We start from the raw sequence: 13631 nt of genomic DNA, 5'->3' as shown, positions 1-13631 counted from the left end.
CTCTCTCCTCCCTCTCTCCCTCCCTCCCTCCCTCTCCTCCCTCCCTCCCCTCCCTCCTCCCTCCCTCCCCTCCCTCCCTCCCTCTCCTCCCTCCCTCCCCTCCCTCCCCTCCCTCCCTCCCTCCCTCCCTCCCTCCCTCTCTCTCTCTTCCTTCCTTCTTCCCTCTCTGCCTCTCTGCCTTCCTCTCTCCCTTTGTCTCTCTTTTAAAAAGTTAGAAATATAAGCCATTTTAAAGCTGCCTGTGAGTTCACTTGAGTTCAGTAAACTTGACTAAACTGACAGTAGAGAAGTGACAGGGGCTGGACGTTGGAGGACTGAGGGAAAGTTGCTGATCCAACTTATGCTGATTAGGTTCTTCCCCAGCTAAAGAAAAATAATTCCTCTTTCTTTCAAAATGTAAAGATCAGCTCTTAAATTGTAGGGCCAGAGAGAAAAAATGGCCAGGCAATCAGGGACCATTTTATAGTATTCCACTTGCCAAGTTAGAGCCTCATAAAACCACACAAGGGAGAAAATGACCTTTGAAGAACCTTTTTCGGTTAACTACTTTTTATTTTTTTTTAAGCCGTTTTTGTAGCTGCCTTGGTCGGTGTGTATGGAGTGTACTTTTGTTATCTTAAGCATTGACTCCTAGCTCATGGACCTTCCTTATATAGCTTTCTTCGCCCCATACTTTGGCACAAGAACGCTTCGTAGTGCTGAGTGTTTCTCTTTCTGCTGCTTTCTTCTCACTGCAGTACTGGCCTTTCACCTGATTTTGTGTCTTATTTTAGAAATAAGCCCTTGTCTGAGAATGGGCTTATTCTCAGATTTTATTTTAAATGTTGGCTGGTCCAAGCCTTGCTGCAAATGGCTTTCATGTCTGTGGAAGACAGAGAAAAAAATTTTTTGATCAACATAAAATAAGAGAAATTTCACATGGACCTAGAGATAGAAATCATTGCAAAGATACTAGAAATTAATGCCAAACTTGCCCCATCTCTCACTTATGGAAGAATTTCAGGACCACAAAGATTAAATGACTTGCTAAATGTTACAAAGTATTGATGAAAATTTATCATTCTCATTATTTACATGAAGGCAATATATCCTAGAGAGCTGTAATTTTAACACATAAAACAAATAAGCTATTCACAAGGAAGGAAAATATACCAAACCACTTACCCTGGTTATCTTGGAGGAGGGGCTGCCAGTGTTCAGTTAGGAGCGTCGTTATGTTAATGTCATAATTAACCTGTGACTGTTAGCGTCAGATCTGGATTTGAATCGACCTCTATCACTTATTAGGCTGATTCCATGACTTTTGGGAACGCTTTTTAACCTCTCTGGGCTTTCGTTTCTTAGCCTGAAAAATAGAAATAACAATACATAGTTAATTGAGTTAAGTATAAAGGAGCTGACTGTAAGGTTCTTACGTCTAATGCCTGGCCCACAAGGAGCACTTGCTAATGGCAGCCACTGCCACTACTGCTACTGTCACTGCTTGTCTAATAGAACACAGAGTACTAACATGGGTGACCCTTATGATTTAAACATTCATCTGCTTAAAGACTGGATGCTGACTTAGGCAATTTTCAACATAGCTTCCAGCTCATTTGATCTTTCTGTTAATTCAGAGCAAGTACCGTAGCCATCATTTCTACTTATTGGAGTAGAATAATACTTAACTCTTGGGTACCTCAATTAGAGGTTGATCTTTACCATGATTAAAATAAAATCCCTGATTCTCTTCTATATTTTATACTAGAGAGCTTGCCCCACACTGCTAGGGGAAATTATTAACCATTGTTAAATAAAACATCCCTTTCGCTACTCTTTTTGGAGCACCCTATGTAGCATTGCCCTGTGAGGAGCAGATGCCCTCCTGACTGGAATTTCTGGTCCTTTTAGAAACCACTGTTTCCTTTTGCCTGGTGTAACACAAATGACATGTTCCTTTTGAGCAGCCATTCCTTGGCCTCCCTTGTATTTCAGAAACTGCCCATTTCTCGTAAATTGCCCTCACAGCCCCCAAAGTGAATTTACTGAGTTCACCTCATTTCTACTTACACCCTGGAAAATCTCAATAAAATTTTTTTATTGTTAGTGTGCATCTGTATACACAATTTTTTGTGACGCAATACCAGAAAGAAATGTCATTTTATTTATTTAGATATACTATCGACAATCCACCTAGAGGTTGCACAGTCATAGATTGGAAATATGAGGCCTTCTTATTTTTGAATTGTTGTTTGGGACCAATCTAGATTGTTTGACCCATTTTGGGTACTGGGTAACGGGCACAGTAAAATACAGGGTGGGCCTGGGGTGGAGGGAGGTGTGAGGGACCGGGGGCAGCTTTCTTTCCCATTTTTCTTCTTCCTCTCTCTAAAAAATAAAGAAAGAAAATATTAAAAAAAAAATACAGGGTGGGGCAAAATTAGGTTGACAGTGGTTTGTATGGAAAATAACACCAGGATAAACTATGTTTGGCGTCCTCACAACGGTAAACCTGCTTTTGCCCCACCCTGTATATTTAAGTGTTTTTTTTGTACGTATTTGTAATGTTGCTGTTTGCAAGGATGCTGGGCTTTTCCAGTTTACAACTGAGGAAGCCTGTCATCATCGTTAGTGCTCATTCATTCAGCTTGAGCATCTGTTTCATCTTAGGCACTGGAGATGCAAACATGAATAAAACATGATTCCTGCCCTGGAAAGTTTCATGGTTTATTGGGGGAGAAAGATACTGAAATGAATAATGTCAAAGTGCTATGTTCTATGTAATAAATATATGAATAAAGTATTATAGTCATATAAAAAAGGGCACAGTTAATTTGGGGCTGAATGGCAAAGTTACAAAGAGAGAGTGACATTTGAGCCAAGCTCTGAAGGTTAGATAAGAATTTGCCCCCTTTTTTTTTATTACCTATAGTTTTGTTTGTTTGATTGATTGATTATTGAGTTTATTGGAGTGACATTGGTTAACAAAACCATGCACATTTAAAGTGTACGACTCAACACAACATCATCTTCATACTGCATTGGGCAGTTGAATTTGCCATGTGGAGACAGAGGAGCAGCGATGGGCATTAGAGAGCAGGGCACGACCTACGTGAAAGTCTCGCATCATGCAGGGGCACACCGTGTAAGGAGAATGTCTTCATTGCCACTGGAGAAAAACCTTTGTGAAAGGAGTTGAGTCAAAGTCGGGAGTTTGAATTTCATCCTTTGCACAGTGGGGGATTTTTAAATTAGGGTTGGTATAATCAGGTCTGTATGTAATCACAGCAGTTGGGGGCTGCAGGAAGAAAGACAGGTGGCAGGCCCCAGTTAAAGAGCTGTTGTAGTTTTCCAAGCAAAACACAGGAGTTTATTTACACTAAGACAGTATCTGTGGAGATAAAGAAAAGTCTCTAGATTTCAGAGAGCTTTCCTAGGTGTAAACAATGTAATTTTGTGCTCAGAATGATACGGGAAATGTGGGCAGTGGGGGGGTGGGAAGATGTGGTTTGGGTGACTCAGAGGATTAATTGCAATTAGCAGAATTGGGGGAAATGTAAAAACAAAAGCAGGATTGTTCACTATTTTTGTTTTTTATTTGGGGAAGCATGGCAAGAATTTTCTTTTTCACAAGGTATGTTCAGTCTTTTCAGGGACATTCTGGTTGGCGAGTCTGGATCTGAATCTTGGGAAAGACGTTACCATAGTAATATTCCTGAGTTTTTACTGCTTGTTTTTCCATTAGAGGCTAAGGTTCTCACAGGTCAACTGATTATGGTCTCAGGAAGGTGGCAGTAGAACCAAAACATAAATTTCTAAGCTTCTTACCAAGTAGGCCTTAACTGATACGACCTTTTGAAAGAAAAAAAAAATCTTTTGATTTCCTCTATGATTGTGTTCCAATTCACTTCCCAGAGTATCTCTACTTAAAAAAGAACCAAAAACTGGTATGTATATTCACAGTCTGTCTATTTTCTGCACTATGTTTTCTGATCTTAATGTTATTTCACTGATGACAAACAAGCGAAGAATGCTAAGGATAATAGCCGAAGAACCCCAGACCTCTTTTTTTGCTCTAGCAGAAACTTAAAATTCAAATATTAGGTAGTCCTCAAGAAATATTCATTACTTCATATATATTTGATCTTATCTCAGTTGTTGCCCTGTTTTTGTATGAGAGGAATGACTGTAAGTGTTAAAGAATGAGGTAGTGTCTACTTCTGTAGGAATTTAAAAATATTGTTTTCATGTTTAGATTGTTGAGCTATAGTTCTTTTCGAAAACCAGAGAATTAAGTAGACAGGTCTTTCCTTACCCCCAAATTTGAGTGAAACACTTGGGCGGTTGTGAAGGACTTTGGCAGGCTGTAAACAAGGCAAATCACCTTATATATCTGATACTCTTTTTCCCCCCACATATTTAAAAAGTAATTATTAGCACACCTTTTTAAAAAAAGATTTTGTTTATTTTTGGAGAGAGGGGAAGGGAGGGAGAAAAAGGGGGAGAGAAACGTCAGTGTGTGCTGGCCTCTCATGTGTCCCCCTACTGGGGACCTGGCCTGCAACCCAGGCATGCGCCCTGACTGGGAAGCGAACCGGCAACCATGTGGTTCTCAGGCCAGCACTCAAGCACTGAGCCACACCAGCCAGGGCTATTTAGCACACTTTATCCAGATGAAATTCTAGTTTTAACCGCTACTATCTAGATTCTTTGTGTGGCGTCTTGAGCTGTGGCATTTTTCCTTTACTTTGTTCTTGATTGCTGTGAAATGTGGTTGCTGTTGTTCGGGGCAGCTGCAGTGAAGTGACAATTCTATATTTAGTGAGCCATAGGGTTTGTAAAACATTTGCAGATTCCTTCAGGATAAAATTGTTTCTATAAATGTAACATTTTTAATGAAACTATTATTATCATCCATTAGAGAAATACAGCAGCTAATATGTGGATATGGGACAAGACAGAGGCACAAAACTTTTTTTATTAAGAGCTCACTGAGTATTTTAAATACTTGAAATTAATCATGTGAATCCTATTTTTATACTCTTAATCTTGAATTGCAGAGCTTTTACTCAAGTGTTTACCTTTGGCCCAACATTTCGAGCAGAGAATTCTCAGAGCCGGAGACACCTGGCAGAGTTTTATATGGTAGAAGCAGAGATTTCTTTTGTTGAGAGCCTTCAAGATCTCATGCAGGTAGGTACACAAGTTTTAAAATAGTTTCTAAATGTCAGGCATCTATGCCATGAGAATACTTCTGTATACATTTTTATATCTGTGCATTATAGGTATTCATAGAATGAAAAAGATAAAGAGCTACTTAATTTAATAAGCATCTAATGAATGCCTTTAGTGCAATAGCTGGATAGATTTCTTTTCCCAGGCCTGCCAGTAACTTGTTATGATGTTACCTCACCTTGGTGGTCTTCAGCTTCCTCAACTGTAAAATGGGAATAATAGTACCTATTTTATAAGGTTATTGTGAGGAGTAAAAGAAACAGTGTATATACTAGGAAGCACCTCTAGTACAAGGTCAGGCACATAGCAGTCTCAACAAATAGTAGCTCTCATTATTTCATAGGCAAATAAATAAAACATCTTTATGCCAGGAGAACCTTCTTTGTAGCTATATTAGAACACATCCACAGCTGCTGCAGAGCTTTGTTTAGGGGACAAGGAACAAGGCTGGACAGGTAGTCAAGAATCTGATCATGAAAGAAAGACTTTATATTTAAATGTCATGCTAAGGGGTTTAAATTTAATCCAAAAGGTAAAGGAGAAGGAGTCCTCAGTGGAAAAGGCCGTGGCCAGAGTTATATTTTAGAAAAATCTCTCTAGCAGCAACATGAAGAATGATTTAGAGGGATATAAAAATAAAAGCAGGAGCCTTTTTAGGAGGCTGTGGCCATAATCCAGAAGAAGCACACAAACTCTGGAGTTGAGTGGACAGGGTTTGATTCTTAACTCCATCAGTTACTTACTGTGTGCCTTAGACAAGGGACTTATTTCTCTGCACCTCAGTTTCCTTACCTATAAAATGGGAATGATAATTCCTACTTCAGCAGGATAGTTAAGAAGATTAGACAGATAATATATATAAGGCATTTAGCATAGTTCATGGCACTTAATAAGTACCCAGAAATTATTGGGTTGTTATTATGAATTCTCTATTCATTACCATTTTGGTTAGCATCTTAGTTTGGATTTATCATTACAAGATGTTTATTTTAGCAGTTTTTATCAGCTGTCACTTCTATTTATCTACACATCCTTCTCACTCACCCAGTAAATGACCCAATTTCACTTAAAATCTTAATACCAAATATACCACCAAACCGAATGGGCTATTTTATTATCCCATCTTAGGTTGGGTTTTCTAGTAAACAAAGTCTAAAGCAGAGATTAGCATATGGGGGGTTATTGGGAAGTGCTCTGGAGAACAGCACGTGTAGGGAAAGGAAGAAAGCAGCACTGAGCGGGGGGAAGGTAAACTGTGATGCATTTACAGACAGAGGCCTCAGCCCGTTCTCTGAGGGACTTCGGAACTGAAACGGTTTTTCAGAGCTGTCCTGTATGGAGGTGTAGGGGTGAGCATTGGCGTTTCCTGCTGTGAACCAGTCATTGGACATCAGCTAGCCTTGGGAAGAGGCGTAACCATGGGTAAAACAGCACTCTTGGCCTGGTCTCTTCCTGAAGGAGTTGACCGTGAATCATCGGCAGTGAACATGCCCAACAGAGAAAGCTCTTGGTCCTGATGGGGTGTCTGACCACATACCAGAGCACCTGCTTCCACACCCCTTTAACATCTCCTGCTATTGCTGTAGCTCAGTGTCCCCCAGAGGCCACGTTTGGTTGCCCCTGCTGGAGAGTGGGGAAGAGCAGTTGCTAATGGCATCTAGTGGGTAAATCTAAGGATGTTGTTGAGCATCCTACAATGCACAGCCCACTCTCCCCAATAGAGAATTCTCCAGCCAAAAATGTCAGGTGTAACACTGTTCGGTAACCCTTTGCTAGATTGTAGGGATGCAGATCTGAGCCTCGCATGGAGTCATAAAATTCCTTAAGCTGCTTTCAATTTGATCCCACAACCCAGTTCTGTTTTCACTCAGATAATGAGCGTATCATAAGGAACAAAACCATACTTTTATCTCCCTGTGCATTCTGCCTTGACCCTGTCTCCAGTGGTCCAACATAGATTCCAGAGGGAAAGGTTACAAAAACAATACACCAATCGTGTCAGAATTTATTAAATGTTATAATCTTTATAATTATACATTCTATAACTAAATAATTCTTGCGTACTTGGTACTCTGCTCAGTGGGTCTCAGGGCATATGCTGGTGAATGATTTAGTTAATTAAAATGTAAGTTTTTCTCCTAGAAATAAATGAAAAAATTATGCTCCACCCAAAATTGGTCTCCTGCTTCTCTTAAATTTTCTCCCTTTATAAGTTACATTCTGTGGAAATTATTATCTTGATGAAGAGCAGTCTCTTAAATATTAAATTAGAATATTGTAACAGAGGAATTTTCCCTCATGAGATATAGCCATTAAATATTACTATTTTAGTGCCATTGAGTAATACATTTCTAAAAACATCTGAGGGGTATGCTAATCCTTCAGTTAAGTTTATTTTTCCTTCAGATATATTTATAGAGCATAGTCTGAAAGTCAGGGTTAGAGAAGCCAGCGATTTACTTCTTCAGATGGAGGTCAACTGCTTATGGAAGACACTGATTTAATAGCCCCAGTGGTCAGAGTCTTCCCCCTACAGGTCAGTGTGTTGCGTCCCTCAGCAGTTCAGGTGCACCGTCCAGCCCTGCTGTTCTTTGTTTCTCCCGGTAGGCATCGCTCTTTTTAGTAACTGGCGGTATGGCTCTTCAGAAACCACTCAGTTACTTAGTGATTTCTGTATCTCACTGCTAGATCGGAGGTGATATAGCCTCAAGGTAAAAAATCTTCAGCTTCCTTTTGTTCATCTTTCACCCGGTTATTTTTTACTTTTGAATACTATATATTGGTCCAAATATAAAAATGTAAAATATAAAAATGCCAGAGAGGAAAGGAAGATTCCTGCCCGTGCGGCTCCGGTGCTTAAGAATTCTTCATGTGTTTACGAGTACAGCGTCTGGAGGGTCTGATAGGGTTTTACTGACTTCAGACCAAAAATTGTAGTTTAGGTTAAAAACATTTTAGAAATTTTCCATTTCAATCACTTTTTTCTTTTATGAACAAGTTTTTCCCATGAGATTTCTATGGATGCTTCTAGTAGAATGAATTCTTATACGGGACGAGCAGAAGTAATTTTAAAGTTTGTATGGAAAATAATACACTAATTAATAAATGATAACACAAGAATTCTGTTTCACTTACAACTGTAAACCTGCTTTTGCCCACCCTGTAAGCCTATATGTGTTATTTTTACTTTATGCTTTAGCAAAGCAAAAATTTATATACTTAGATATAGATATACCTCATTGCCTCTCTAATTTTCAAGTTTAGTTCTATTTACCAATGACTGGATGAACACTTTTGAAAGTGTCTCACTCTTCACAGTGTTTGTTGAGTGCTTCTGTGGGCCAAGTACTGAGCTAAGTCCTCTACACGGATTATCTCATTTAACTCACAACAATCCTGCAAGCCCGGTGCTGTTGTTGTTACGGTTCTGCAAGTGAGTACCTGAAATTTAGAAAGGCATCTGTCAGTTTTAGCTGTTTATTTTTCATTCTACTTCAATATTAGTATTGAAACTGTTAACAAAGGATTTAAACATCTTTCTTTCTCTTTTTACCCACTCTGAGAAGTTGCAGTTCCTCTTCTAATCAGTCTGAAAAATTGAACTTGCTGTAGTACATTCAGGATTAAGAGGTCTAATGGATTTATAGTTGCTAAAACTTGGAAAGCAATCCTTACAATACCCTAAACAGATTTTTCATATAAAGTAGCTCACATGTCAGGCAATTCTGTGTTACTTCTCATAGGTTATGGAGGGGCTCTTCAAGTCTGCAACAATGATGGTTCTCTCAAATTGTCCTGAAGATGTTGAGCTCTGTCACAAATTCATAGCTCCTGACCAAAAGGTAATTAGTTTTGTGGATAAAGCCCAATACGTTCACTCTTTAAATATGTTAATTAATATAATGGAATAATTACATTTAATAATAAATTTTCCTTTTTATCTTTTCTTACAAGGACAGATTAGAACATATGCTAAAAAACAACTTTTTAATGTAAGTAAATATTATACTTTTTCTGACCTTAATTAATACTTTATAATTATATTTATCACACTGTATTAAAATTATTTTGTTTATGTACCTGCTTATACACTCCCTAGACTCAAGTAAGACCCATGTTTTAATTATTTTTATACTTCTCATGTCTGGTTCATAGTTGATAACCAAAGCTTCATGAATAAATAAATGAATAAATTATATCTAGATAAATGAACACAGTAATTATTAACTGTATTAATGCAATTCAAACTAATACTAACTTAAGTAATCAAAAAATCAAAATGTGGCTTATTAAAAAACAGATTTAAAGTACATGTATGTAACATCTACCTCTCAGTTTTTCTGTTTCATTCTTTTCTTTTTCTTCTTTACCTTCACTTGCTAAAATGTGATAATATATTTCGAACTTTTTTGCCACTTTTTAAAAAAACATAAAACATATATTATTGCTTCATTTCCAGTATAATTCCATTTAAGTAGTACTCGATACTGGACTGGTTGTTTATTTTACCAATCATATAAGCAGACAGGCATATTAGACTTAGTACTCAGTGCATTTACATTGTGTATAGGAAGTAAGTTTGAACCTAATAGAGTAGAAAATTGTGTCTGAAAATAAGTTGATGTCATTCTTCCATTGTAATTTTTAGGTTTAGGAAGTTTTTGTTCTAATAAAGATTTCAACCTGTCCTTGAGGAGGGACGCGAAAAACCTGACAGATTGACAGAGTTGAGGGAAAGGAAGAACCTTGACAGATTGATGGAGTTGAGAGTTTCAGGTGTCAGCCTAGACCCTCAGTTTAAAAGTTTCTGATGAGTGTGGAGCCTGATGAGTAAATAGCAGGGCAGCAGAGGAGTCAGAAAAGGAGGAGTCAGCAGCCCCCAGATAGAGAATTGAAAGACAATGCAGTGTAAGTGAAGGCTCTGAGGTTTTTTCTTTCGCTTAAATTTATATTGAATATTTACTATGTGCCAGGCATTCTAGAAAAAAATGTCTCTTTTTTTCCTAATTCCAAGTTTTTATTAACATGACTTTTTACAAACAAACGTTCACACCGGTATGGTAGGTGAGGGTGGGAGAAGAGGGGAGGGGAGGGCAGGGCAGGACCAGGGCAGGACCAGGGGAAGGAGTCCTGCTCTCTTGGTAATAAAGCTCCAGGTTCGTCCCACGTGGGGTTCATAGTTTCCCAGAGAAACATGCCCCTTAAAAATTGCATACCACTTCTTTAGCACGATCTCATTCCAGCATGAACCAGCGTGGGCTGCAGTCAGCTTCCTGAGGTCACTGATGGTGTCATTGGTGTTGCACTTCATGTGGACCTTCCTCACCAGACTGTTGTTGCAAACAAACTGGACCATCTTGTTTGTTTTGCTTGAATTGCCTGGAACCTGCTGATGCCACAACCTCCTCACTAAAGAGCCCTCGCTATAAAAGCTGTGTTAAAGCAGTGACCAAGCAGATAAAATCCCTGCCTTCACTGAGCTTACATTTTTGGTGGAGGTAGTAATAGCGAAGAAAGAAGTAAAACATGTAGTCTGCGAGAATGAATATTACGGGGAAGAAAACCCAGAGAAGAGAAAGTACATAAGAGAAGACAAAAAAAAAGAATGAGGAGATAGAAATTTTAGAAATTGTAGCAGGGAATATCACACTGAGATGATTTTTGAGTAAAGATCTAAAGAAAGTGAAAGAACTAGCTGTGTAGAATCTGGGAAAAGACCATCCAGGCAGAGGGAATAGCAAGTATAAAGGCCCTGAGGTTGGAGCATACCTGATGTGTTCAAGTAACAATGAAGAGTGAATACAGGAAGAGGATAGTAAAGGATAAAGTAAGAGAGGAGGCAGGGATGGGAAAATTACTTGCAGCCTTGGAAGTCACCATGAGGAGTTTGGGTTTGTACTTGGATCATGTGGGGAAGCCATTGAAGGATTCCCTGCAGAGAGCTGATGAGACCTGAATTGGACTTAACAGGATCACTCTTGCTGCTTTTTGAGAATAAGCTGTAGTAGAACATGTGTAAGAACAGAGAACCAACTAGATTGATAATGCTAAAATATTACACATCCATGAAAAAGAAGTGTATCTTGCCATTTGAGACAACATGGATGGACCATGTATTAGTCAGGGTTCTCTACAGAAACAAGACTAGCAAGGTATATATATAAGAAGCTTTATTTAAGGAATTGGCACACTCAATTGTGGAGGCTTGACGAGTTCCAAATCTGATAGAGTGGTCCAGCAGGCTGGAGACCCAGGAGAGAGCAGTCGTCCATCAGAGTCCAAAGGGAGTCTGCTGGCAGAATTCCTTCTTGTGGAGAGGAGGCCAGTATTTGTTCTATTAGGACCTCCAACAGATTAGATGCAGCCCACCCACATTGCAGAGAGCAGTATGCTTTACTCAGAGTCCACAGATTTAAATTTTAATCCCATCCAAAAAACACCCTTACAGACACATCCTGAGTAATGTTTGATTGAATTTCCAGGTACCAGAGCCCAGCCAAATTGGTACAGAAAATTAACCATCGCAGGCCAGGATAGTTGCAGTGGAGGTAGAGAGTTGTTCTATTCTGGATATATTTTAAAGATAGAGCAAACAGGATTTTGTTGAGAGTGAGAAAGAGAAAGAGTCACGGGTGACTTCAAAGCTTTTGTCTTATATGGCTGTAAAAACGGAGTTGCCGTGACTGAGGTTGGGAAGCCATGAGAGTAGCAGGGGGTTGGGGAAGAGAAGGTGGTATCAGGATCGTCATCATCTGGTATCTTTTTAAGATTGAGAAGCTTTTCAGACATCTAGTTATAGAGGCTGGGGAGGCAGTTTGAGTGCCCAGATCTGGAGTTAATAGGAGAGCTCTGGACATAAGCAAATTGATAAAAGTAGTAATTAAGTAGATAAGAAAGAAGTAATTTGGGCATCTGAAGAAATCTGTACTGGTGATAGAAAACCAGGGAGAATATCTTAAATAATGTAGCTCCTACCTAAGAAATGAGACCTTAGATGGGGGGAAAAACATAGCTACCATTTATCGAATATTTACTATAGGCCATTGATAAACTTTGCATACATTAGTGGTTCATTTTAGCTTCACAAGTCTGTAAGCAGTTATTATTGCCATTTTATAGATGAAGAATCAACTCAGAGATGAGGCAAAGAAAAGATGAAATGGAGATTCAAACTCATATTTGACTGATTTCAAAGCTCAGCTTTCAGCCACTGTATTTCCTGTATTTGAAAGGGCATTAAAATTAATGCTGGAGTGGTTGTAACTCCCCCACTGTCTTTAAGATGCTTATATATCACTTAACTGTTGTGCCAGGAGTCTGTAAAATACTGAAGTTGGGGAAATGACCTTGTGGGCTGTGCTGTTACTGTCACCCATTCCACACAGCACAAATCATAGTTGAGTTTTAAATGTATGTGTGTGGTTACTGTTTGGTGTCTGTCACCTCTGTGTGGTCAGGAGCTTGTTTAGATTGTTTACTATTGTACCCTCAGTGCTTAAGACCTCAGTAAATATCTATTGAATGACTGAGTGGATTAATAAGTGACAACCGAGAGACCGTGGGGCTGAGGGTGTTCTCCTTCAGACTAGGTCCTCTCCCTGAGGGCCCCTGTTAACTCCTGTCACTGTTTACTGTCGACACTGAGTATGGTGGATTCTAATCCTGCCTCTGCCACTTTTTATCCATTAATGAGTGAATTAATATTTTTCAGTGGATATTTATTGACTGCCTACTTTGAGTTAGGCACTGTGCCAGTCACTGAGGATTCAGTAGTGAAAATAGGCATGGATTGGTCCTGCTATGGAATTTAAAGTCTAGGGAAAAATACAAATAGCCCAGTATTTGCATGAATGACTATTTAGTTACAACTGTGAACCTGATTCATAGTAAATCTTAACCTTTCTGAACTTCAGTTTTCTCATCTATAAAGGGACCGCTTGTCTGCCTTATATTGGTGAAAGCATCAAATGCCTACTACTGAAGAGTGTGGCAGATAACTTGAAAACACTCCTGCTACAAACCATCCGAAAACACCAGTTAAAATATTATAAAATCATTTCATTTTTTAAAATGCCTTGTTGAGTTCCCTAGAGAAGTCCCAGGAGCTAGAAATGAATAAGGACCTGAACACTGGAGGGATACACGAAAATGACGTGATGCTGCGGATTCTCAAGGAGGTGGAGATGGAGCGGGGTTAGCCAGTCTCTGAAACCAGAGATTTTAACAGCCAGCAGAGGACATGACAGTAGACCTGGGCATGATGAGTTAGAATTGAGATACTTCCTGAAATACACACGCACAAAACATCATGTGACTATAGTCTTCAGTAGGTCTCAGTGTATTCTTGACTACTTGTTATAGTTGTTTCATGTAAATATATATTATGCAAAAGATTTGTGTAGTAATTGAATTTAGCT

The 13631-nt window shown here is 39.0% G+C and overlaps 1 protein-coding gene and 1 pseudogene across 4 annotated transcripts in view; one reads left to right on the top strand and one right to left on the bottom strand.

The window, feature by feature from the left end:
- Window positions 1–13631, top strand: part of NARS2 (asparaginyl-tRNA synthetase 2, mitochondrial) — a 117377-nt gene that overhangs the window by 76742 nt on the left and 27004 nt on the right. For all 4 annotated transcript variants that reach the window (XM_053670801.1, XM_037138547.2, XM_053670803.1 and 1 more), the window contains 3 exons: window positions 5040–5172; window positions 8958–9056; window positions 9169–9206. In XM_053670801.1, the coding sequence (XP_053526776.1) occupies window positions 5040–5172; window positions 8958–9056; window positions 9169–9206 (270 nt within the window). The remainder of the gene's footprint in view (window positions 1–5039; window positions 5173–8957; window positions 9057–9168; window positions 9207–13631) is intronic.
- On the bottom strand, window positions 10248–10570 carry LOC119044300 (ubiquitin-like protein 5; annotated as a pseudogene).

The sequence above is a fragment of the Artibeus jamaicensis genome, unplaced genomic scaffold (genome assembly GCF_021234435.1).
Source record: "Artibeus jamaicensis isolate MK-2021 breed Jamaican fruit bat unplaced genomic scaffold, CSHL_Jam_final contig_64, whole genome shotgun sequence".
NCBI lineage: Eukaryota > Metazoa > Chordata > Mammalia > Chiroptera > Phyllostomidae > Artibeus > Artibeus jamaicensis.
This window is presented reverse-complemented; position numbering and strand designations above follow the sequence as displayed.